At 46.1% G+C, this 27,000-nt stretch overlaps 1 protein-coding gene across 1 annotated transcript; it reads right to left on the minus strand.

Moving 5' to 3' along the window:
* Positions 1 to 4,993: 4,993 nt before the first annotated feature.
* Positions 4,994 to 8,957, minus strand: SLC25A4 (solute carrier family 25 member 4). Its single transcript, XM_055315753.1, has 4 exons — positions 8,762 to 8,957; positions 6,966 to 7,452; positions 6,284 to 6,424; positions 4,994 to 5,437 (listed from the first exon to the last, which is right to left on the minus strand). Exons 1-4 carry the CDS (start codon positions 8,870 to 8,872, stop codon positions 5,280 to 5,282), a joined length of 897 nt encoding a protein of 298 aa, XP_055171728.1. The 5' UTR covers positions 8,873 to 8,957; the 3' UTR covers positions 4,994 to 5,279.
* Positions 8,958 to 27,000: the final 18,043 nt, after the last annotated feature.

Genomic DNA, 27,000 nt, shown 5'->3' on the forward strand with positions numbered 1-27,000 from the left:
TGTGATCCTGGAGACCCGGGATCGAGTCCCATGTCGGGCTCCCTGCATGGAGCCTGCTTCTTCTGTCTCTGCCTCTCTCTCTCTCTCTCTCTCTCTCTCTCTCTCTCTCTCTCTCTCTCTCTAAATAAATAAAATCTTAAAAAAAAGAATGTTTTAAAGTTATGATTGTGTTTTGGTTTATATGAAAAATTGCAGAAAAAAACTTAAAACTCTAGGAGTTTACAGCCCGTGAGCTACTGTCTGTTTTGTGGCTTTTATCTCTTTAAATGTTTTTTTTTTTAAATCAGAAGAAATATTTGTGACATGTGACTATAGAACGAAATTCGCATTTCAGTGTTTGTACATGTTTTACAAAAACAGCCATGCCTCCTTCATTTTTCTTGTCCAAGGCTGCTTTTGCAATATGGCAAAGCTGTGTTGTGTCAAAGACCATCTGGCCAACAAAGCCTAAAATATTTACCGTCTTGTCCTTCGGAGAAGGAGTTTGTTCACCCCTGCCGTGGATAGTGTTTTCTTCCAGAAAGGATTTACTTTTGCTTCTAGCAGGCAGTGAGGGTGCTTGGAGTCTCAAATTGTATGAAAACAGATTGAGTGCGCATCAGTGACCACAAGGACTATATTTCCACTTCTCTCTTATTGTTACCCTTGGGTTGCCCTTTGGGGTCCCAGTCCACACACGGATGCTTACCAGGGCTCCCCTTCCTTGAAAGGCCCTGGATTCTGTTTTTTTGTCACATCTTCCCCAAGAGGTTTTCACACTGTTTCTACTTTCTCAGCTGTGCTGCTGTATTTTCCACATATTGAAGATACCTCATGGGGAAAACTGACCCTCAAATACTAGGCTTACTTCTCAGAGTTGTCTTCCTCCAAATCGTAGCCTTGGCCCCTTAATTTCACATGCCTTATTAGCTTCCCAGTGCCTTCAAGCAGATTTCTTTTTAAATAGTTTGAACCCCTTTCCTAGCTGTTTTCAGGGGGAGCATTGGTTTGCATTACCTAGTCTGCCAATATGGAAATGCTTTATAAACCACAAATACACTTTGTTTTTGACGAGAATTCCTAGATCTTACAGTGAAACTGCCAAATGAGTTGTGCTCATCTTGAACCTGTACATGTTTGGGCAGCTGTCAAGTGGAGCCACCCAATTTTCTCTTCCCCACTGTGTCCTTACCAGGTTTGGGGATGGTGATTAACGTGATCCGTTTGTCTTTTCACACCAAAGACAGAAGCCTGAGAGTAAGCCTGGTCTCCTGCCCCTTTTAACCCCACTCCAAGTCCCTTAGTTCTCAAGTGGTCCTGCTGCTACTGCTGTTTCTACTCTTATCTCCTTGCCCGCAGTCCATTCTCCACACTGCTACCAAAGTGCTAAAATGGGAATTTGATCATGACATTTCCCTGCTTAAAAAGTTCAGTGACTCTTTAAGTAGGCTCCACGGCCAACATGAGGCCTGAACTTACAACCCTGAGGTTGAGTCATATGCTCTACCCATGGAGCCACCAGGTACCCCCCTTCAGCAGCTCTTTATATAGGTTGTTGTATGCATCTCATGCCTGAAGGAAGCTTATCTAACACATATTTTCTCCGTAGGGCCCATCATTGCCTTCTTGCATTTAGGCACCCTAGACATCACTTCAGCACTGTGCTGGGGGGGTGCCATTTTAAACCCTGAAACCACCAACAAAAAGTTGAAGGCCTCTTTTTTAGAGTATGACAGCTGATACAAGGGGGCAGATCCTGCCTGGCCTTGCTTGACCTCAGGTGGTATATCAGGCAACTTTTTTCACCACTCTGCGCATACTCAAGAACGAACACAAAGGGGTTAGAAATAAAATCTTAAAGAGGAGCCCAGTTTGCAAATACGCAATCTGCCAGTGAGGGTCCGCTTCATCATGGATTGATGAAAAATTGGTAATTCAAGAGAAGCAGAAAACTAGAAGGAATTCATGGCATGATAGATTTTGTAAAATTGTCTTTTTAAAGACTTGAATGTAAAGCAGCCAAAAATGTTCATCCATTACGTTCTGTGCCCCAACATGCTTGTTCCCTCAGTACTCAATACCCTTTGTATGTTCAAGGTTCCACCAAACTAGAGGACTTGCCTTTCCCCAAATATCCTCCTGGTTCTGTCTCTGGGTTGTGCGTGAACGTTTTTTTCCCCACTTATTCTTGATTCAGTAAACATTAAACCCTGCCTGTGTCCTAGTCACCGTTCTGGGCTCCAGGCACACGGCAGTGACAAATAAGAACCACTGCCCTCGAGAGCTTCCCTTACTTCACAGCCTTGCACTTTGTAGATGTTTGTAATTTTGCCTCCACACGAGCCATATCATGTATTGTACACAAAGTAAAATAGAAAGGAAATAGTTAAGATTTAAACACAAGCAGTTGAAACCAGTTTTAATGCTCAGTTCCCATTCTGGACTAACCTCTCATTCTCCATGGTTTTCCTCATAGACTCAAAATATAAGATAGCTAAAAAAAGAAGAAACTTCTAGGTGAGGCTTTAAGGGAGAAAAACATAAAAAATGAAAAGACTTTTTTTGGGGGGGTAGGGGATTGACATGGTAAGAGGAGGGCTGCACTTAGGGAGAGGGCTTTCCAGGAGAGGGGGCTGGTAAGAGATTCCTGAGGGCAGAATGCTTGCTCAGTCCTCAGTTGTTTTTATGTAAACTTTTTCCATCTTCCCAGACCTTCAAATGTGACAGCTGTTTTTTTTTTTTTTCAAAACAAAAAGTTTTATTTTGAAAATACTCTTTAAAGATAAATTTGGCTTCCATTTTCCCTAAGGTGCATCCAACAAGATACAAAAGCAACAAAACAGACCCACGACATGTAGAGCTCTAAAATGAGCTGTGAATATCTACCAGAAACCAGCATATGTAAGCTCTTTGTGAAGGGATATACTTGTGTGTCCTTCTACAGTTCTCGGTTCTCAAGAAGAGTTAACTCCCTGGAGCTGCAGGTGTGGCTGCAGCAGGGAGGCTGTGGTCAGTAAGGTGTTGGGGGTGCGACCCTGGGTGGGAGGCATGGAGCGGCGTCTGGGGAGGGAACCAGGGGCAGCACAGGACGCATCCTGGGCTTCTCTAGAAGGGAGTCAGGCTGTGCTGCCGCAGGTCCCAGTTTGGCCTGAACACTTTGCCACACTGCCGGCTATAGGGCTCGATGTCTGCATTTGGAAAGTTTTGTGAACCGCTAGAGTTCTGGACGGACAAAATCCTTTCCCACACTCCTGACATTCGAGCGGTTCTTCTTTGGAATGGGTATGCCTGTGATCCTGCAGATGACCTTGCCTCTGGAAGGCCTTGTGGCAGATGTCACACGTGTATGGCCTCTCACCCGCGTGAAAGACAGGATGTAAAGATAGGATGTCCCTGGCCAGATGACGGCTCCCTGACAGAGGCTTAGGTGTCGGAGCTGCTGGTGAATGAAGTAGGTGGCGAGGAGCTGAGTCAGCGGGGCCCTTTCCCCAGTGTGGTCGAGGTAACCCTAGCAGAGCGGGGAGGCTGACCTCTGGGTCATGCGCACAAGGCAGATAATGTGTGCTATTTAATGAGTGTTGACGTCACCATTTCCTGTTCCAGCCACCGAGGACCCAGTCAAAGACTGGAAGACAGTTCTGGTTCTTGGTTGGGCTGGAAGAACCCACGGTCCATTCATGCTTTCAGTTCCCAGCTGCTTTGCGTGGCTCCTCCCTCACCTCTTAGGTTTCAAAACCCTGACCGGGCTGCTGGCCTTTAAGATCCGCTCCACGAAATTATCTGCCCTCCTGGTCTGCCCTGCTTGTCTTTCCTCCCCACCAGCAACAGAATTTGGACCATCCATATCATCCTGGGGATGGAAAGCAGCATGAGGATGATGTATCCAGGAGGCCCCTAACAGGACATGTTTGGGACCTGGCCTTGCCGCGGGATGGAGAAACTTTTAGCGCCTTAACCTTTTCCATTGGCATAGACCTCCTCTACACCAGGACAGAGGGAACTCTGGTTATTGTGGTAAAACAAAGCAGCCCATCTTTTTACTGGGAAGGTAAGAGTGAGTCAGTGAAAGAGCTCGGGAAGGAGGGTACAGAACAGGAGGCACAGAGGCACTGTGCCCCTCAAACCACCCATCAGGAAAAACGTAACACACATGTGCCTTTTAAGCTTTGCCTGGGGTCTAGGGACTGGTTTCCCCCAAATCACGTAACAGGCTTGTGCTACATGAACTGTTTGATCTTCTGGACCAAAAGTAGTTTCCAACTAGAAACTGTAATTACTCTTCTCTTACTAATTTATGAGAGTTAAATCCCAAACTAACTTTGCCTCTAGGTTTGGATAAATTGTTACTAAAAAGAAGTGCTGGCAGATACTTTCTATGCCTATGTGTCTAATTTTAGCTATTCTTTGAGGTCTACCTCCTACCACTGCCTACATTTCATGTCCCCCTTCTAGTCCTACTCAACCAAGATTATATTAGACATTACATTATATAATAATGGCCATTTCAGTCCTCTCTCCTAACCACATGCAAGCTTTCAGAATGGGTTCCTGTCTGTAACTTCCACAGAGCCTAACAGGTACCAAATACTAGCTTGCTGGCCGACTGTCAATGAAAACTGCCCACTTGTCATAAAATTCTAAGTATCAATTCTCTACAGGCACTAAAACAGAACATTTCCTAATCTCACAAAACTCCTGAATCTTTAGTGGAATCTCAAGAGTTCCTCAAGATTGCATGAAAGTGCATAAAATCAGGTGGGATTATGAAAGCGTTGATCTAAGCCACCACTTTGGAGCCCCCAGCACCAGGGCATGAGGTAAGATAAAAACAAATGGGTAAAAGCTGCAGAGTTTGAAAACCAAGACTTTAAGCATTGTAGGTACTCCTATGATATAAAGTAGAGTATCTGACATTCAGAAGCTGGGCCAGTGAGTTATAAATGAGTCCTGCCTGAAAACGTGCATTTCTGGTCTTACGTTTAAATCCACGTAGCAGTAAGAATTCAAAAAAACATGGTGCATTAAGTGGTCTTTATTGAGATTTCACATTCGGTTATCTTCATTATCAGTTCAGTTAATTGTACAAGTATGATAAGTTATTTTATGTCTGACGTGGGAATTTAAATGTAAAATAAATACAAAATACATTTGTGGTTTAATGAACACTCAGTGAAGCTTTTTTTTCTGAGGTATTCCTTTCAGTCTGGTTTTATCCCAGATCTTTCTTTTTACTTCCCATAGGAAAAGTCTATTAAACCACACAATGGATCTGGAGCCAATGATCTTGAGTTTTAACTACATTAGACGTATTTTTTGATCTCATCATATAACACCAGTACAAAAGCTCCACCCATGCCTCTCAACACATTGGACCAGGCACCTTTGAAGAAAGCCTTGGCTCCTTCATCTTTTGCAATCTTCCTCCAGCAGTCCACCGTCCCCGTGTACATAATATCAGCTGTGGAAACAAATGTTGGTTAAGAGCTCTGTAATTCTGGAGGAGAGGCTTTTCCTCTGAAAGACCTCTCCACACTGTTAGAAAGTCAGTCACTTGAGCTGAGCCCAACCTCTATGTGGGATCCACCTAGACACAAACCTTCCTTGCATAACTGTCAGGCAGCGTCTCTTGTCAATCCTACTCCTTCCACCCAAGATCAGGTGAAGAACTTGGGCAGTTAACCAGCTAACTCTCACACACATGGTCAAACTGTGAAACAGGAGGGGATGGGGCGGAGCGGAAGTACTAATAAGCTGGGTTATTCCCCCTTTTTCTAGAGAATAAAAAAATTTATGGGCAGAGTCTCAAATTATACTGCCCAAGATAACACAGTTAAAAGAGATACAACTATTAGGTTGAAACATACAGAATATTTGACTTTTTGATGGTAAAAAATGGCAATTTCATGTTTCAACCTACAGAAACCAAGACAGTTTCGGGCCATGTCACCCAACAAAAGCACCCTCTCCCACTAACACTTGTAGTAAGAGCTAGATAACAAAAGCAAGAATTATTTTTAAGTAAATTAGCTAATTTGTTTCCTGTATTTCTGTACCTAGACTCTAGGGGAAAAGGACCTACAGCCTCTATATTAAGTTCACCTCTAAAGATCTCATTTTTGATGTTCTTATCTCTGATAGAAACACATTCCTTTCTCTAAAGGAACAGCTGATAGTGTTGGGGGGCTGACCGTAAAGTCTTTCCTAAGTTCTTACCACATAATTTTTAACAGTGAAGACTAGAAAGAGCGCTGAACAATGTTCTCCTTGGGCAGAGGGATCGGAGATCAGCAGGTGTCAGGCTTACCCCCTTTCCGGCCAGACTGCATCATCATCCTACGGCGGACAGTGTCAAAAGGGTAGGACACCAGCCCTGCAACCGCTGTCACGCTTTGGGCAATCATCCAGCTCACAATAATGTGCACATTCTTGGGGTCAGGCAACATCCCTGTGAGCAGAGGCAAGAAGCCAAGTGGCTGTGAAGTGATTTCTCCCAGCAGCTCAGCCGGGAGCTTTTAAAGTAGGCATGGCAAAGAGGCTACCATCCCTGCAACTCCAGGCCCTGCCCTTCTCCTCCCCCCCCCCCAAAGGACCTGCCCCCTGTGGGTGCCTCACAAATAACCAGGCAACCAACCAAGGCTGGGAGCTGCTGTCTAGATCCAGGGAAGCCAGAGCTGTGCCCAGGACACAGGGCCTGTTGGAGTGGCTCCAAGTTCAGCTCAGTCCCTGCCAGAGCTGTGGCAATGGGGGGTGGGAGGGGCCCCCTTCCTCCTCTCTCAGTAACTCAAGGCCAGAGCTTATTTCAGTAGGGGGCAAGGAGGGCCCTGTAGCTATTTATCTACATCATACCACCTCCTCATTCCGAAGCATCAGGTTAGCCCAGGGACTAGGAACAAAACCAAGATTAATAAAGAGAAGGTCCTTGGTGAGTTACAGACCCCCGGGGACCTTCCCCCTCCCCACTCCACACCCCCTGAGGCCCCTCTCACCCTTGGCAGTATCATAGACTCCAAAGTAGGCAGCTCTGTAGATAATGATGCCCTGGACAGAGACGCTGAATCCCTGGTAGAGACCCCTCAGGCCATCAGACTTGAAGATCTTGGTGAGACAGTCACCCAGACCACTGAACTCACGCTGGGCGGCACCCTTGCCCACATCGGCAGCCAACCTGGTCCTAGCAAAGTCCAGCGGGTAGACAAAGCAGAGAGAGGTGGCCCCAGCTGCCCCACCGGAAGCCAGGTTACCGGCAAAGTAACGCCAGAATTGCTTATGCCGGTCCACGCCCCCCAGGAAGATCTGCTTGTATTTGTCCTTGAAGGCGAAGTTGAGAGCTTGGGTGGGGAAGTAACGGATCACGTTGGCCAGGTTACCCCTCCAGAAGGAGAGAAAGCCCTGCTCCTTGGGGATTCTCACCACACAATCAATGATCCCTTTGTACTGCTTCTCGGCACTGATCTGTTTGCTGGCATGCTGGACCTGTGGGGGGAGGAGGGGGGGGAGGAATTGGTGAGGATGGCGGCAGCAGAGGGAGAAGAAAAGAGGACGAAAGAGGACGGGAGCAAATGCACCTCTACAACTCCTTTGTTTTCTTTCTTAAAAAAATAATAATAATAATAATTTATTTATATATTTATATGGGATATCAAGCAGATATTGACTAAATCTAAATAAGTATGTTGGCTACTTGGATAACGAAGGCAAAAAAAACCTTCCACTTTGCCTCAATTATCAGGGCACTTGAGAGAAAAGGTTCTTCCAAAGATAAACTGAAAAGGCTGCATTGCAAAGAGGCATTTATGCATTGCCTTTTCCGTAGGTGCCAGAACTACACGAGGGGCTTAGCGGGAGGTAGAAATGTTGGGAGAGCCCCGTCCTAAAGCACCTGCTCTGATTTAACAGACCCGATGGGCAGGCAGGAGATCGCGATTTCTGGAGACCAGGATCTCTGCGGAGTAGATACTCTCACAGGAGGAGGAGAATAAATCCACTAGGTATTAGGGCCTGAAAATGTTCAAGTAGATTATCCAAGTAATTGATTATTGGGGGTTTGTTGCTGTGAGCGAGCAATATGTTGGGGTTTTCCTTTATGATAATCTTGACTCCCAAAGTGAGGAGGCCCCGTTTCTCACTGAGGGGCCCTTGCCTTTTGGGAGCAAGCAGAGGGAAAAACGGGACGCCGATGATGATGATGATGATGATGACAAGCCAGAGAGCCGACTGCAGGGTTAAAGATGCGGGGGACACACGCGGCAAGACCGTCGGACTCTATTCCGAGAACTGTGTCTTAATCTCTCAAAACCGGTGTTGATGGGCTGTCAAACCGGGGGAATAACGCCGCTGTCTTACAGAGGCTGTGCGGAGGCAGGTGCAGGTGGGCCGACTGCCCGGCGCGCGACACCCGGCCGGCGAGACTCCGGGGGTGTGCACCGGCCCAGGGGGCGCGGGGGCGCGGGGCGCGGGGGGCCCGACGGCCGGAAGGTGAGGCCGACCTCGGAGGCGTCCCGGGAGCAGGACCTGGCTGGCTGCGCCCCACTCGGGGTGGGTTTCCATATATAGACACCCGCACGCAGGGCGCCACCCGACACCAGGAATCCGCTACTGACGCTCGACCTGCCTCTCCGCAGAGGGCACCTTCCCGCTCGCGCAGGCCGCCCGGGGCCTGGGGCCCGCAGCACCGAGCCGCCGCGGCCCGGGCCGCCCCCGCGCGCCCCCGCGCGCCCCGCCCGCGCCCCCGCCGCCCGCGCCCCCGCCGCCCGCGCCCGCGCCGCCCGCGCCCCGCCCTCACCTGCAGCAGCAGTTTCACCCTCTCGATGGGGGCGACCGCGGTCTTGGACACGGCAGCGGCGACGCCGCCGGCCAGGAAATCCTTCAGGAAGCTCAAGGCGTGATCGCTCATGGTGACAGCCGGGCGCACACAGCCTCCGCGCGGCCAGGCTCGGCCACCCGCTCTCCGTCCCTGCGCGACGCGAAGGGGCCGCTCGGCTCGCCCCGCAGCCCTCCTTATATGCCCCGCGCGGCCTCTCGCGAGAGGGGGCGGGGCCCCGGGGCCGCGCGCGCCGCGCGCATTGGCTGGGCCGGGGGCCCGCCCCTACCCCGTCGCCGCCCCGCCCCCTCCGCGGCAGAGGGCACCCGGGGCGAGGGCGCTTCCGGGAGGCCGGGGTGGGCCGGGGGCTGTGCCCGCGCCTTGGGACGTTTAAAGGGCAAATGCGTGTTATCGGTCCGGGCGAGCGGAGGGAACACGGTGTCTCCGCGGCATGTGGGCCGCGGTATTTATAGCACAAGGAGGGTGAGGCCGGGGCCGACCCGGGGCCGACGCCTCGAGCGGGGCTGGCTTCACCCTCGGGCCCGCCGGGCCCGCCCCAGGCCGTGCGTGGGGTTCCGCTTGGGTTTGGGGATTTTTTTTTTTTTTTCCATCGCCCTCCGTGTAACGGCGTCCCTCACCGCGCTCGCCGCTGGGATTGACTGGGGCCTCTTCGGAGTTGCGCGCTCTCCGCAAATAAACGAAGATCCTCCAGAATAAATGCTAACGTCACTGGATGCTGCGATTACGTCATCATCTGGCAACCTGCCGAATCCCCCCACCCCCACCCCCTCCCCCTCCTCTTCCCTCCATTCAGTCGTTATTCTACCCTGAGATGCCTCTGTGGCTGGCGTTCAGTGCAACCGGGAAAGGGGGGAGCTCGAGGGCAGAGGGGACTCTAACAATAGGGGCCTTTTTTTTTTTAATTTTAGGAAGAGAGCACGCCTGCAAGCAGGAAAGTGGCAGAGGGAGACGGAGAAGCAGGCTCTCGGCTGAGCAGGGAGCCTAATGCAGGCTGCATCCCAGGACCCCGGGCTCAGCACCTGAGCTGAAGTCACCAGCTCAACCCACTGAGCCACCCAGGTGTCCCTAGGACACTTCTTTTGCAAACCCCTTAAGGGCTTCATGTGCTGCTCTGTCGTCCGCGGAATCTCAGGGCATATTCTGGGCAGAATGTTCTCTGGCAGCTGGCGGCTTCTGGAGGGTCAGTGCTGTTACTGTTAGCTTTCCCATCGGAGGAGCTGGGTGACGGGGATTACAAGCAAGGGAAGGTCAAATCCTTGTCTGTATTTGCCTCTTTTTAATAGGCACTGGGCATGGGGGTGACGTATGCTCTCTACTCTTAGGGAAGTGATTGCAACTCTGCATTGGTTTTGTTTTTGTTTTATGCATTCCTATGAACTTTGCTTTTCCTTACCTTTTTTTTTTTTTGTAGGCAGTTCACACAGTCATGCAGGTTTTCAAATACAGCTGTTCCATGCCCTAGAATGACTGCAAGTAGTTTTTAACTCCAAACCCTTCACTCAAGTTTCTTCCCAATTTTGTACGTTTGACAGTTTATGCGTCTTATTCACAAGCCTGCTGATGAATGCAGACTTCGTGTTAGGTGTTGATTGAACTGCAGCCTTCTGCAGCCCTGGGTATGGAGACTTCAGTAGAGTAGAGGTCACTAGTCAGTCGGGTGCCAGGACCACAAATGGTATGCGTTTATCTGAGGTTGGGCAGGCCAGAGTCCGGAAATCTAGGTGAGCAGTGTGAAAGCTAGCAAATGCAAGTTTACCAAGGTCATAGCAGGCAGGAGGTCAGGAATTCAGCATGAATAGCAAAGCCATTTGTGGGCAGCCTGGGTGGCTCAGCGGTTTGGCGCCACCTTCGGCCCAGGGTGTGATCCTGGGGACCCTGGATCGAGTCCCGAGAGTCAGGCTCCCTGCATGGAGCCTGCTTCTCCCTCTGTGTCTCAGCCTCTCTCTGTGTCTCTCATGAGTAGATAAATAAAATCTTAAAAAAAAAAAAAAAGAAAAGAAAAGCCATTTGTGCTTTCATTGAACAAGGACTCTGAGCATTTGTTGTGTACCAGGAACAAAGTTTGGCCCTGCAGATTCAGTATGAATAAAAGATGGTTCAGTCTCCCAAGAAACTCAGTTTAGCGGTGGACATATGCGTCACTTATTCAGCTTTATTTATTACAGCTTCACATATAGATTTTCATGGGTTAACCTAATCCACATAATTGTGCGCTGTATTCCATTCTGTTAATATTGAGCAGTTCCCTAAGCCGTTCTCTTTTGTGCATTAGAGATGTTTCATATTTCTACTGCAAAAAAAACAATGCTGCTACATACTTTGCATAAATTTCATTTTTCCCTTTTTTGACGTTTCCTTCTCTTTTCTCTTTTGTAAAGTGGAAAGGGTAGATTAAATGTTTTAAAGACGTTTTAGCTCTTGCTACACACTGAGAAGTTGCTCTTCAGAAATAACGCAGCCCACCAGCAGTAAAATGGGCTATAGATCCTCCTCCAACACTGTCTTAAAAAAAAAAGCATCTTTTAGTTATTTGTGTCGTTTTATGAATTCTAATTTGCACCTCTTTCATTGCTATCAAACTGCATGTATCTCATACAATTCAATTTAGTTTGTCAGGGTTTTCTTTTGTTATAAATTTTTAATCTTCCTTAACTACCTATGCTGTGAAAGCAGAATATTTATAATTCTGTATATGTTTAGAGCAATAAGTAGGTGTTAGGCACTTTCATTTTGTTATTTTTCTTTTTTTGGGGGGGGTAAGATTTATTATTTTAATAATAAATTTATTTTTTATTGGTGTTCAATTTGCCAACATACAGAATAATACCCAGTGCTCATCCTGTCAAGTGCCCCCCTCAGTGCCCGTCACCCAGTCACCCCCACCCCCTGCCCTCCTCCCCCTCCACCACCCCTAGTTCGTTTCCCAGAGTTAGGAGTCTTTATGTTCTGTCTCCCTTTCTGATATTTCCCGCACATTTCTTCTCCCTTCCCTTCTATTCCCTTTCACTATTATTTATATTCCCCAAATGAATGGGACCATATAATGTTTGTCCTTCTCCGATTGACTTCACTCAGCATAATACTCTCCAATTCCATCCACGTCGAAGCAAATGGTGGGTATTTGTCATTTCTGATGGCTGAGTAATATTCCATTGTATACATAATCCACATCTTCTTTATCCATTCATCTTTCGATCGACACCGAGGCTCCTTCCAGTTTGGCTATTGTGGACATTGCTGCTGGAAACATCGGGGTGCAGGTGTCTCGGCGTTTCATTGCATCTGTATCTTTGGGGTAAATCCCCAACAGTACTGGGTCGTAGGGCAGGTCTATTTTTAACTCTTTGAGGAACCTCCACACAGTTTTTGTGTCTTCCTGAAAGAAATTGAGGAAGTCACAAAGGGATGGAAAAATATTCCATGCTCATGGATTGGGAGAATTAATATTGTGAAAATGTCAATGTTACCCAGGGCAATTTACACGTTTAATGCAATCCCTATCAAAATACCATGGACTTTCTTCAGAGAGTTAGAACAAATTATTTTAAGATTTGTGTGGAATCAGAAAAGACCCCGAATAGCCAGGGGAATTTTAAAAAAGAAAACCATATCTGGGGGCATCACAATGCCAGATTTCGGGTTGTACTACAAAGCTGTGGCCATCAAAACAGTGTGGTCCTGGCACAAAAACAGACACATAGATCAATGGAACAGAATAGAGAATCCAGAAGTGGACCCTCAACTCTATGGTCAACTAATATTCGACAAAGGAGGAAAGACTACCCACTGGAAAAAAAGACAGTCTCTTCAATAAATGGTGCTGGGAAAATTGGACATCCACACGCAGAAGAATGAAACTAGACCACTCTCTTGCACCATACACAAAGATAAACTCAAAATGGATGAAAGATCTAAATGTGAGACAAGACTCCATCAAAATCCTAGAGGAGAACACAGGCAACACCCTTTTTGAACTCTGCCACAGTAACTTCTTGCAAGATACATCCACAAAGGCAAAGGAAACAAAAGCAAAAATGAACTATTAGGACTTCAAGATAAGAAGCTTTTGCACAAAGGATACAGTCATTTTGTTATTTTTCTTTTGATACTGTTATCACATTGTTCTAACAGTGTAACTTATTTACATATGAACAGATCCATATGATGCTATACTCCATGTTCTGATGTAAATGTATCCCTTTTGTAGATATAATGGTCCATTTGCCCTACTAGCCTATTTCCTTCTACTTCTTTTGATCTAATTTCATACCACACCATTTTCAGGTATCCTAACACTAATTCTTTTTTTTTTTTTTAGTTTTTATTTATTTATTTATTTGACAGAGAGAGTGTGCCCGCACATGCTTGAATTGGGGGAAGACCAGAGTAGGGGGAGAGAGAATCTGAAATACACTTTGTGCTGAGCCCAATGCAGGGCTCAATTTCACGACCCCAAACTCATGATCTGAGCCAAAACCAAGAGTTGGATGCTTAACCTACCGAGCCACCCAGACACCCCCCAACTCTAATTCTTAAGTAGATATTTTCTTTTCTCTGCTATTTGTCTTGGATTCCTAATTCCAGTTTGTCATTTTTAAGTTCTTATAATAGCTTTAATTAATGAAATCACCATACCATGACTCATTTATTTGATCATTGATCTTTAAAAAAAGGATAACTTACATGTGATTCTATAATTACTTTAAAAAACAAGAAGTTTTGTCTGCTTCAACATCTGGATTTGTTTTCACTATCAAGTTGCCCAATTAGTTAAATGTCACTAGAAGATTTTTTGAACAGATATTAAAATTAAACTAAATATCAACATATTAATCCAGGAAGTGTTATCATCTTTGTTGCACTTGATTTTACTAGTCACAATTTTTTAAAATGTTCTAAATGGGGATCCCTGGGTGGCGCAGCGGTTTGGCGCCTGCCTTTGGCCCAGGGCGCGATCCTGGAGACCCGGGATCAAATCCCACATCGGGCTCCCGGTGCATGGAGCCTGCTTCTCCCTCTGCCTGTGTCTCTGCCTCTCTCTCTCTCTGTGACTATCATAAATAAATAAAAATTATAAAAATAAAATAAAATAAAATGTTCTAAATGGATGATATCATATTTCTCCTTGGCTTCTGTCCAATTATCCTGTCACGTAGGGCACCCTATAGCTGGAATCCTTGACAAGAGGTTTTCCACGGAAATCTATACATAGTCGTCTCCCTCCAAGGACTTTCTCAGAAAAGAGACCTCAGATGCCCTCCGGAGCATGAGCTGCCTGTGATCACAAGATCCAGGTATCAATTACACAGGCAGGGGAGAGAATGGCGCTCAGCAGAACAGTGTCTACATGTGCCCAGCACTCAGTGGCATCCTGCCAGCATGAGAATGGACAAGGCATCTGGGAACCCAGAGAGAAAACTCTGCTTTCAGATGTGGCATGGCATCCTGCAGGCTGGGGCGTGGGGTGGGGGGGTGAGGGCTATCTAGAAATGAGAGGAGGGTATTGAGCTAACTTTTTTTTATTTTTAGTAGAAACTTTTACACAATCTAAATCTCTTACCAAGTTGAGAATAGAAAACAGGATCTGCAAAAGAGTAAAAGACACAAGAAATAATAATTAAAAAAAACCACTTAAGGATTTGTTGAAAGTGGTGATAATGTGTATAGGTATAGACCTAAAACTGTTCCTAATTAGAACATACCATTACTATTTGTTCACATGGTTAAATTTCATCATTAAGCGAAGAGGAATGAATTCTGAAATTTTTAAAAAAATTTTATTTATTTTTTCATGAGAGACACACACAGAGGAGAGAGAGAGGGGGGGGGGGGAGAGAGAGAGAGAAGCAGACATAGGCAGAGGAAGAAGCTGGAACCTGGGATCATGCCCTGAGCTGAAGGCAAACGCTTAACCCCTGAGCCATCCAGTGGTTGAAAATTTCATTAATTTTTTGATCACGCAAGACCACATATGAATTTCTGAATTTCATTCAAAGGTATTAATAGACACCTTCACATTGATGCATTGCTTTCAAAACGGTGAAACAAAATAAATGCAGTATTTCTCTTCTCCGTAGTCCTTGCTCAGAGTAGCTTACTAATAAGAACAATACCTTAATAACAAATTCTTTATAATCAGGTGCCAGGATATATAGAAAAGTGCACATCCACACCACATACCTTTAGAAGTCAGGAGTATTCCTTCAAAATGCTCCAACTACTGGTTCGTATTTTAGCTAATTCCAAGCAAAACTATGAAACTACAAAATGTGTCTTTTTAAAAAAAACCCATTGTTCATTTTAGACCCTTCTCACCTTTAGTGATCTGCTACTTTGGTATGCATTTTCCTCCTACTTTTCCATACTGAAACAGAAATTATCTGAACCACTAATACCCAATTCATTCATTCATTCATTCATTCACTTTTTTCTTTTTCATCTTTCAACAAGCATTATTGGATCCACAGTTTAGACACTGAAAACTTCATAGGGTACTGGTGATAGGAAGATCAGAAAGGTAAGATTATCATCCTAGAGATGCTTATGTAGGAACACACCTGCTTCTGGTGTCTACATGGCTATCCTGGTGCAGTGTGTGTGACAGGGTCCAACTGGGGCTCCGGTTGTACTCCCAGGTGAATGGCTTTAGGTGTGTTACGTCAGTGAGAGTTTGTATTTTTAACATTTTATGCATGCTTACGAAACAAAGTTTTGTTGGAAAGATTTTAGTCACTTATTTAAAGGCTGTGATTTCTGGGGGCCAAGGAGCCCCTGAATCATAGAAAGAAAGAAAAAGAAAGAAAGAAAGAAAGAAAGAAGAAAGAAAGAAAAGAAAGAAAAAGAAAGAAAGAAAGAAAGAAAGAAAGAAAGAAAGAAAGAAAGAAAGAAAGAAAGAAAGAAAGAAAGAAAGTCAGACTTCTTTTGAAAGGCTCTGATCCCTGGAGACATTGGCTCAGTGGTGGCTGGAGCAAGGTAGCCAGGGCACTCTCCAGCCCCTACAAACCGCCCCCAATTAACCCAGGTAGACCCCCTCTTGCTGAAGAGAGTTCATAACTTCTCTGCCATTCATAATATTAGCATCTCCTCTTTACTTTATCCAAGACTTCAACAAGCATATTCAGTATTTTGTTGCATAATTAAGTTTAATTTTATGGGTAGTAAGAATGCCTCCGACTAGAACTATCTATCTTCCTTTTTTTTTTTTTTAACTATCTACCTTCCATGTTGACACTTCTGGTCTCTGACTTGCATTCTCTGTGAATGAAGCCATTAATCACCGGAGTTGACTTGATTGATTTTTAAGTATCTTTTGAACTGACTTCGCTAGTATTTAGTGCGTCATACAACTTACCAGCAAATTTTTTTAAGTTCTATTTAAGTAATCTCTACACCCAATGTGGGGCTTGAACTCATGACCCAGGATTAAGAGTCACCTGCTCTTTCAACTGAGCCAGCCAGGTAGCCCCCTATCAATCATTTTTATTTTTTAAACAAATTATTTATTTATTTATTCATGAGAGACACACAGAGAGAGGCAAAGACATAGGCAGAGGGAGAAGCAGGCTCCATGTGAGGAGCCTGATGGGGGAATCCATCCCAGGACCCTGGGATCATGACCTGAGCCAAAGGCCACTGGGCCACCCAGGTGCCCCTACCAGTCATTTTCAAAAACACTTCAATGAATGCTGTAAATCTGTCTCTGACCTGTATACTAAAACCCCACACCACCTTTTTTATGATTCAGGGGCTCCTCTGCTTTCATTTCATCAACAGGATAATCCCTGTTAACTATTAAAATCAATGTTTAATAAATGTTACCAGTGAGACCATCTTTGCTCCTCTATGCTATTAGATAACAATATTTTGCTATCTTAATGCATGAGGTTTTCCCCTATATGCTTACCTTTATCCCATGACCCTTTTCTCATGCCTTAGAGACATTCTCTGTCATTGCTTCAGAAAAAGAAAACATTCAGAAAGTAGAGAAAATTAAAAAAAAAAAACTATTCCTGGCATGAGAATTTCCAGAAGAGAAAGATTTCGAGGATCAACAGTAGATTTAGTAGAGTACCTGAAGGAAAGCGAATTTTCCTGCCCACCCCATATTTCCAAAGATTACATCAAGTTTTCCGAAACTGGGGAGAAAGGAAGTATGTTCGGGAAAAGCGAGGAGTGAGATGTTAGTGTGGATCCTTGAGAAACAGGGGGTGTGTACTCTCTCCCAGCTCAGGGAGGCAGCGGGAGGCCAGGAGGTCAGTGACTAGGTGATGTTTTAGTGCACAGGTCAGAGACAGCCTTCCAGAACCCACCCCAGTCTAATAAGGGAGCAGGAGGACAAAGTCCAGTATCTATAGGTTAGTCCACCGGTGTGAAGGACCCTGGGGAGCCCCCATTAGTTTCTCGGGCCCCCAGCATGGCGTAGGAGCAGCAGAAGAGAATTTTGTATCCAAGGACAACCAAGTTGGCTGAAAACAAGCCAGACCTGAGGAGCCTCATGGTTGGAAATGAGGCAAGTGTCCAGAATGGCCTTGATGGAGACCAGAAGGGTTCGGTTAGGACCTCAAGCTGATGCCAGCATGGATAGATGAAGATCCAGACCATAGGCCCCTTCCCATTCATAGTACTAGAGAAATCCCTGGAATTTATACGTAAACCATTGCCAAAAAGAAAGAGGAAAAGGGACCCAAATTATCTTCACCACGTGGCAGAAGGAAGTCTCTCAATGGAAATTAAGTTGCCTCGCCCAGTAGAATTTCTGGGCCAATATCTGTACTTGCTATAGCATTTTCTTAGTCTTAAAATATATACATGCCAAAGACATATCATAATTTTGGAAATTCTTTGCTGTTGGTTGTTCCATCAAGCACATTTATTTATTTAAGAAGGAGACACAGACTTACTTGACAATGAGAGATGGAGGAGGGAGGGACTTCAGGGCTATAAGTAAAGTTACAGAAAACTATCATTTTCCCTATAGTGCTCTATGAAATTCCAGCTTATGGTTTGTCTTTTTGTTTTGTTTTGTTGTTGTTGGAGAGAGAGAGAGAGAGAGAGAGAGAGAGAAAGAGAGCAGGAGCTGGAGGGGTTGGGGGGGGCAGACCAGAGGGAGCCGGAACCCTAAGCAGGCTCTACCCTCAGCACCGAGCTGCACCACCTGAGCCAAAATCAAGAGATGGATGCTTAACTGCTTTAACTGACTCGGCCGCCCAGGAGCCCCCAGCTTAGGCATTTTTTAAATGGCTAAAATAAATAAGTACAAAAAAAATACAATAAATAAAATAAATAAGTACAGCAACTTCATCTTTTAGCATATAAAAGATACCATGATATCTTAAACATAATAGTCAGTAGTAAATGCTGCTGAATCAATAGGAAATAACGTGCTTCGATTTCTTTTTTTTTTATGATAATCACACACACAGAGAGAGAGAGAGAGAGAGAGGCAGAGACATAGGCAGAGGGAGAAGCAGGCTCCATGCACCGGGAGCCTGACGTGGGATTCGATCCCGAGTCTCCAGGATCGCGCCCTGGGCCAAAGGCAGGCGCCAAACCCCTGCGCCACCCAGGGATCCCCGTGCCTCGATTTCTAGTGCGATAGTTCTCAGCTCTTTCCAGTAGTGGAGCGCAAGTAACCCAGCATAGGTTTGGTGGAGCAGGATGAAATCTGGAATTTCATCACATAAAGTAGGAGTAATTATACTAGCAGCAATAGAATTGTAGCCACGTTAATGGTTGGTTTCTCAATCTCTACTTGCAGCTCTGTCAACTTTTCCTTTACATGTTTTAGGGCTTTAATTTTATTTTTTATTTTATTTTTTATTTATTTATGATAGGCACACAGTAAGAGAGAGAGAGAGAGAGAGAGAGAGAGAGAGGCAGAGACACAGGCAGAGGGAGAAGCAGGCTCCATGCACCGGGAGCCCGACGTGGGATTCGATCCTGGGTCTCCAGGATCGCGCCCTGGGCCAAAGGCAGGCGCCAAACCGCTGCGCCACCCAGGGATCCCTAGGGCTTTAATTTTAAAGGCATATATGATTTGAATGGTTATGCCTTCTTGGTAATTTTAACTTTTAATTATTTTTTAAAAGATTTTATTTATTTATTCCCAAGAGACACGGAGAGAGGCAGAGACACAGACTCTGATGTGGGACTGGATCCCAGGACCTCGGATTACGACCTGAGCCAAAGGCAGATTCTCAACCACTAAGCCACCCAGGTTCCTCTGACTTTTAATTCTTAAATCGTGGTCTTCTTAATCTGCAGTAATGCTTTCACCTTAAAGTCTTTTCCCCTAAGGGAACAGAGGACCTACCGTCACTTGGTCTGTATTCTCCTAGTTTATCTTTTTATAACTTTCTACTTTTAACCATTCTCTATGTTTTATGTATGCTCCCTGTAAACTTATATATATTTTATCTTTTTTTAAAAAGTTGATACTTTTATTCTTTTATCTAGAGAGTTTAAATCCATTTCCACTTATTGTGATCACTGATATGTTTTAAATTTTATGTGGAAATAGTTGTAGACTCAAAGGAAGTTACAAAGGAATTACTACATATATTTAAAATGTTGATTTCTGTCCCTTCATTTTATGCCTTCCATTTGCCTTCTGTTTTTGAAAGTCATCATTTTCATTCCTTATTTTCCATGACTACCCTATGTCAACCATTATATATTTTCTGATTACTTGTTAAGGTGTTAATAGCATCATAATGGCTATTAATTAATTATTTTGCGTGGCTATAATACTATCAGTTTTCAAAATTGCCAAGTTTTCTTCTTGGCCTGTTTAAGCACCAGGCATCTCTTGGGACCATGAGGAGTTTATTCACTGTTGCCGGCAACACTAAAGCCAAATTAATAAGAGGTGACACAACTGTCCGGTAGCCACAGTTTGCCACGGAGAAGTTGTGCTCTAGAGGAATTGAGTTTCGTAATATTCTTCACCGTGGCCACTAGAGGGAGATCATATGTAGCTATGCTGGGTCTCTGATTTTTACTAAAAACCTGTCAGTAGGATATGAAACTAAGGGGGGAAAAAAGCCCCTTACTTTTAAAAAGACATACAAGTGAAGCCTCAAAATACTAGACAAAAATAATGAAGTCAAAGCAGTGACTGTCATATGAAAGCAAGACATGCCTGCCACCAGAAATGCTCTTTAAACAAAGGACACAGGATCCCTGGGTGGCGCAGGGGTTTGGCGCCTGCCTTTGGCCCAGGGCGCGATCCTGGAGACCCGGGATCGAATCCCACGTCGGGCTCCCGGTGCATGGAGCCTGCTTCTCCCTCTGCCTGTCTCTGCCTCTCTCTCTCTCGCTGTGTGTGACTATCATAAATAATTAAAAATTAAAAAAATAAACAAAGGACACATATAGGTTAAAAGTAAAAATATAGAAAAAGCTCTAAAAATAAAAACTAAAAAAAAAAAAAGCTCTAACAGAATGTTATTAGGGGTGAAGAAGGGCATTTCATAAAGAGAAAGGAGTTGGTTTCTCAAGAGGACATGGCAATCCTATATGTTTATTCATCTAAAAACAGAGCTCTAAGATACATGACGCAAAAATTTGACATAATTGCCAGGAGAAAGAGACAAATCCACAATTACAGTTAGGGATTGCAGTGTCTTTGTATTCATTTCCTAAGGGCTGCTGTAACAAATTTCCACAAAATGTGTGGTTTAACAGGGCCAAACTTTATTCTCTCCCAGTTCTGGGAGCTAGAAATCCAATGTCAAGACTTAGTAGAATAAGAGATCAATGTACAAAAAATCAATTGTATTTCTAAATACTATTATTAAACACTGGGAAATTGAATTAAGAAATAACGCTTACGGGGCACCTGGGTGGCTCACTGGTTAAAGGACAGCCTCTTGACGCCCCTCAGGTCCTGATCTCATGGTCCTGCTCCAGCTCAGTCTGGAAATCTGGGAGTCTGTCTAAATTAATAAATAAAATCTTTAAAAAAAGAGAGAGAGAGAAATTGCTTTTACAATAGCATCAAAAAAATGAAACACTAAGGAACAAATTTGACAAAATAGATTCAAGGCAACCCTGTCCAAAATCTCTGCAAGTTCTTTTGGGGCAGGGGGGGGGGTGGCTAGGAATTGACAAACTGATTCTAAGGTTGATGCGGAAATGCAAAGAACACGGAATGCTCGTGGAACGCCCCGGTAAGGAGACCTGCTCAAGGACTCCCGCTTCCCCGAGAGGCTGCGTAGCGAGGTGCACAGGTACAACTGTGTAGGAGCGGCTGTTCTGAGCAAGCACCGAGGGAGGCAGGTTCTAGGGTGTTTGAAGCAGGACCTGCCGCCGAACGCCGTGAATCCTGGTTGTTTTCTGATTTACCCGGAGCGCAGCGGGATGATCTGCTTAATACAGAAGGAACAAGAATGGAGCAACCTTCAGATTCATTCCTTTCTTGCAGTTACCTTCTCCAGCGAGGCCCATTCCTGGGGTTCAGGGGACCGCGGCCTCGGGCGCAGTCTCCAACCCCGGCCACCGACCGCGCTGCGCCACGGATCCCCGCGCCCGCAGGCCCCGGCTCGCACTCTGCACCCCCCCCCCGCCTCCGGGGGCAGCTCGGGCCCTGGGGTGGCAGCGGCGCCCCGGGTGCGGCTGAGGTGGGTGTCCCCGGCTGTCCCCGCGGGTCCCGGAGAGGCGCCGTGGGGAGGGCCTGCTGTGCCCGGGGCTCGGGCTCGAGCGGGACGCGCCTCCCCCGGGCCGCGAAGGGGGGCTGCGGGGACAGAGGCGAGGCCGCGGCCGCCGGAGTGAGCAGGGGCGGGGGGGGGAGCTCTGACCGCCGCGCTCGGCAGCCTCGGTGCCCCTTGTCGGCCGCGCCCCCCACCCCGCCGCCGCAGGAACCCGGGAACAGGGCGCGGGGTGCGCTGGGGCCGGGTGGGGGGACCTGGGGGCCTGGGGGCCTGGGGGGGCTGGGGGGCTGGAGGGCCTGGGGGATGCGGGGGGGGGCTGGAGGACTGGGGGGCCTGGGGGGCTGGAGGGCTGGGAGCCCTGGGGGGCTGGGGGCCTGGGGGGGCCTGGGGGGCTGGAGGGCCTGGGGCAATGCGGGGGGGCTGCTGGAGGACTGGGGGCTGGGGGTCTGGGGGGCCTGGGGGTGCTGGCGGCCTGGGAGCCCTGGGGGAACTGGGGGGCCTGAGGGGGCTGGGAGGCTGGGAGCCCTGGGGGGGCTTGGGGGTCGGGGGCTGGAGGACTGGGTGGCCTGGGGCTGGGGGGCCTGGGCGCAGTGGGGGCCTGGGGGGCTGGTCCTGCTTCCCTGCCTCCTCACTAAACCCAGCGCCCTCCGGCCTTCGGGGCCCCTTCATTCCTACCTCCCTGTAGGACCCAGGTCTGCCCCCGCCCCTATTTTTTTATTGTTTTTTAAAGATTTTAATTTATTTTAAACAATATTTTATTTAAATTCAATTTGCCAACATATAGTATAACACCCAGTGCCCATCCCACCATGTCCCCTCCGTATTTTGAGAGGCTGGTAGGAGGCCCTGGCTGGGTCTGACTCCTCCCAGCTGGGGCGGCCTCAGCCCACTCAGGAGAGCAGCTTTTGAAAGCGCCACCACTCCTACCTCTGGGAGAATTCATTCATTCAGCACATTTTCTTCCTCTCGCCCTCCCTCCTCCCTGTCTTTTCTTTTATAATCACCAGGCATAGTGCTTGACAGCAAGGAAACTAACATGGGCCCCTGGATGGCTCAGGGGTTGAGCATCTGCCTCTGGCTCAGGTTCAGGTCATGATCCTGGGGTCCTGGGATCGAGTTCCACGTCGGGCTCCCTGCATGGAGCCTGCTTCTCCCTCTGCCTGTGTCTCTGCCTCTCTCTCTGTCTCTCATGAATAAATAAAAAAATTAATTAATTAATTAATTAAATATTTCAAAAAAAAAAAAAAAGGAAATGACTGAGGCCCTTCCTCCCTTCAAAGAACTTACAGTTTGGGTCACATTGTCTCCTTTTAGGGCTGTCCAGTGTCACTGTGAAGTGAAAGTTCCTCAGTCTCCCCACCTGCCCTTGCATTAGAGAGCTGACCTCCCTCCAGGTTTGTGTTGCTTCCCGCCTGGCAGCCTTTAGGGTGTCTCCCTGCTTCCTGCAGAATAAACTCCACAGCCCCAGTTCCTGGCTGGCTTTCAGAGCTCTCTCACTCCTTCCTTTCTCCAGTCACTTTCCCCCTTTAGCTTCCACGGAACTGTACCTGGACTCCTGGTTTCTTGCATCAACCAGTCCATCTACTTGAACATTTTTCCTTCCTAGCCACCCAGTTTTACTTAGTTCCTCCTTCTCAACAAAGCTTCCTGATAAACTGCCTCTGCTGGGGTTGGTCTCTCCCTACACCCTTTCCCTGCAGCCTTTCTAGTCTTCTCTGCTGTCTACCACGGCATTGTAAGTCACCTGGCTGGTGCCCAGGTGCAGGGGGGCAGGCCCCGGAAGGCAGTGGCCACGTCTTTGGCCTGGGGCTGTGCGCAGGGACATCACCTGAGATTGCTTGCTACTTGCTCAAGTGGCATTGCCAGAGTGCACCGAATGTGCAAATAGGTAAAATCTAGGAAACTAGCCGATTTTCAGCTGTTTGTCCCCTCAACTGGAATCATAAAATGGGCACTTCGTAATCACCCGATCAATCCGATCCCTGTGTGAAGCCTATTTGCATCATTTAGGCCCACAGAATAATCTTACAGGGCCCCAGCTGGGAGATAGCCTGTGACAGCAACCACGTTGGTCAACAGGAGCACAGACTCATCGCCCTTGGGGTGGTGTTGGGGATCAAGAGAAGCCTGTCTTTGTAGGTGGCTCTCCCCTTACCCTGCAAAGGGAACTGAAAACAATCTAAGCTTCTTTCGAACCAGAGATATAATGCTCAGTGATCCACAGCATTATTCTTTATTGACATACAGTCACCATTTATAATTTTGTGACACTTCATAATTATAAAGGTCTCTCACTTTATTACATTTCCTGTCATGCTCACAAATTATCCCATGAGGCAAGTTATTATCTTTGTTTTAGGTAGATGTAAAGTGAAGTCCAGATAGGGCGAGCAGCTTTGCCCAAGCTTTGCATACGATCAGTAGGCTGCAGGGCTTCCAGCCCCTTCTGTTAATGCTCTCTCCCATAGCTGGAGTAAGGAAGATATTCCTATACAGGATTACAGATTTGGCCACCAAAATAGACGCAGAGCCCCTCTACCTATTATACATGTTATTTTTTTTAGGTTGGGACATGAAAGAGGCATGGGACTTGGAAGACAGATTCAGTTGTAATTAAGTTATTTTTCTTTTGCGGAGTTTGAAATATCTGTCAAAATATTTCCGAGTTCCATTTAAAAAGTGATGGCTATAATTTAAAGGCACTAGCTCACCAAAACCCTAACTACCAAGGGGCACTTTAGAAGTCAGTTCCCAGAAACAGCTCTCTCGACTTACGGAACCGTGTCGCACATATTGTTGAAACGAATGAAAATGATATTGGCTGATTCGGGCCTACAAAACTGCAATTTTGTGTAGTTTCACCTAATAGAAAGAATAGTTTTTTGGTTTACACTCTTGGCCAATTTTTTGCCTGCATCTTTATTTCTTTTGGGGAGTGGGGTGGGGGGTATTCTGACTGGTCCTAAGAATATTTCTGCGAGGGAGCTCTCGGTGACACAAGAAGCCTTTACCTTCTGTGCCTCTCCTGTCCAAGAATTGCACACGACTGTCATCTCAGCAGGAGATTCGTGTTGGCTACACACGGTCACAGGGACATGTTGCCTGCCCAGAGATCATACTCAGCCCTTAGCATATTCATTGACCTGTTTTCCAATGGAGTTTGCTCAGATATTTTATAATCTGAAAACAAATGGAACTAAGGGATCATGAAATCTCTTTAACTCTTCCTGCCCCTCACCACACACATATCACAATTCTTCTGGGTTCATTGATTTATGATAGTTATCAATGCAGCTTCCTTTTTTTTTTAAGATTGTATTTATTTGAAAGAGAGAGAGAGAAAATGAGTAGGGGGGAGGTGTATAGGAACAGGGAGAGGAGTAGACTCCCCACTGTGCAGGAAGCAGGTTGCGGGACTCGATTCCAGGACCCTGGGATCATAAACTGAACTGAGGGCAGACACTCAACCGACTGAGCCACCCAGGCACGCTCAATGCAGTATCCTTTAATGAGATCCTTTGAGCAGAACTAATAAAATAAATTTCCTAGATGAAATTACCTTGTGCTTTTCTCTCTAAGCAACAGAGTGCAAGTTAGTAAAACAATTAATTGTTCAACTCCCCAACAGTGCTAATAATGACTAAGCCAATAAAACAGAAGAGTGTCCTTCTCCATTTCAGGATATGGTTTCGTGTTGTGTCTTGGCAACTGGACGAAGCTGCTGAGGCTTGCTGAATTTGTTTCCCTGTCTGTAAAATCTGAGTACCTGTGAAGCACCTCTGACGATTGTGTGTGCACGTGTGTGTGTGTAATTAATGTGTGTAAAATAGAGGCTTTGGGTAAAGGCTAGTTTCTTCTTTTCTCTTCCCTTCCATGTCTCTCTGACATGTGTGGCTAATTCTCGCTATATGTTGCTCGGTACGTAGGTAGCTAGTCTGTGAGGAAAACGCTTGACAGTTTGCAAGAAATGCTTTCATTACACAAAAAGATAGGACAGGTATTATCCTTATTTTTTTTCTGATGGGGAAGCCGAGAGCAGAGTTGGTAAACAATTTGCATAAGGATAAAATAGAAAAATATACAAAACTCTAACTCTGTTTGGGCAGCCCGGGTGGCTCAGTGGTTTAGCACCGCCTTTGGCTCAGGATGTGATCCTGGGGACCCAGGATCAAGTCCCACGTTGGGCTCCCTGCATGGAGCCTGCTTCTCCCTCTGCCTGTGTCTCTGCCTCTCTCTGGGTCTCTCATGAATAAATAAATAAAATCTTAAAAAAATATATAACACTAACTCTGTGTTAGTGCAGCAAAACGGTAACAAAAGCACCAAATATTTACTACCAATTCAATGACGTGTTATCTAGTGAGCTCTGTAGGCCAAGTACAAGCAACGGGCCTGTACTGCGCGGTTATCTGCTTCGCGTGCCTTGTGGTTAAGATGTTTCAACCGTGATCTAAATGCCTGACAAGTAGGAACTGGAACAATCCTGAAGTTGATTTCCTTTTTACTCACCAGTGGAAAAAAGAATAGCGGAAGGGAAGAGGGAACTAATATTGAGGTGGAACACTTAGCATGCACCAGAACTTGTGCCAAGTTACATGCTTCATCCTTTAAATCTCATAATTCTGGGAGGTAGCCATCTCCATTTTACAGATAACACAGCTGAGACTCAGCGAGGTTAAATCATCACTTGCCCCAAATAATTCAGTCAATAAGAGGCAGCATTAGCTTCAAACTCGCATCTTGGCACCCTTTAAAAAAAAAAAAAAAAAAAAAAAAGATTGTATTGGGCAGCCTGGGTGGCTCAGCAGTTTAGCACTGTCTTCAGCCCAGGGCCTAATCCTGGAGACCCAGGATCGAATCCCCCGTCGGGCTCCCTGCATGGAGCCTGCTTCTCCCTGCTTCTCCCTCTGACTCTCTCCCTCTTTGTCTCTCATGAATAAATAAATAAAATCTTAAAAAAAAAAGATTGTATTTATGTATCTGAGAGAGAGAGAGAGAAAGTGAGAGAGAGAGAGAGCATGAGCAGAGGGAGAGGGAGAAGCAGAACCCCCCCATGAGCAGGCAGCCCTAACACAGGGCTCGATCCCAGGACCCTGAGATCATGACCCGAGCAGAAGGCAGACACCTCACGGTCTGAGCCCCCCAGGCGCCCCTTGACACTCTTCCACATTGATGGAGAGAGTACCCATTGGTAGACCTGGTAAAGGTAATTCTATCGACATTAAATATTGATTTTCTTTGACTCAATTATTCTACTAATGGAAAGTTACATTAAGAAAATCATTGAAAATATGGAGAGAAGCTGGCTGCATAAAATTCTTCTTTACAGAGTTATTCATAATAGAACCTGGAATGACTCTAATAACCACCATGAGGGAAATGGCTAAGTAGATAATGCAGTGTGGAACTTTCACATGAGGAAATATCACACAGTTGGTAAAATAACCCGTCCCCAAAAGTTTGTAATACCATGAGAAATATGCATATAATAAGGTTAGGTGAAAAGGACAAGATATTAGGATCTATCTGTATAGAACTATATAATAATAA

Source organism: Nyctereutes procyonoides, unplaced genomic scaffold (genome assembly GCF_905146905.1).
Source record: "Nyctereutes procyonoides isolate TBG_1078 unplaced genomic scaffold, NYPRO_anot_genome, whole genome shotgun sequence".
In the NCBI taxonomy this organism is placed as follows: domain Eukaryota; kingdom Metazoa; phylum Chordata; class Mammalia; order Carnivora; family Canidae; genus Nyctereutes; species Nyctereutes procyonoides.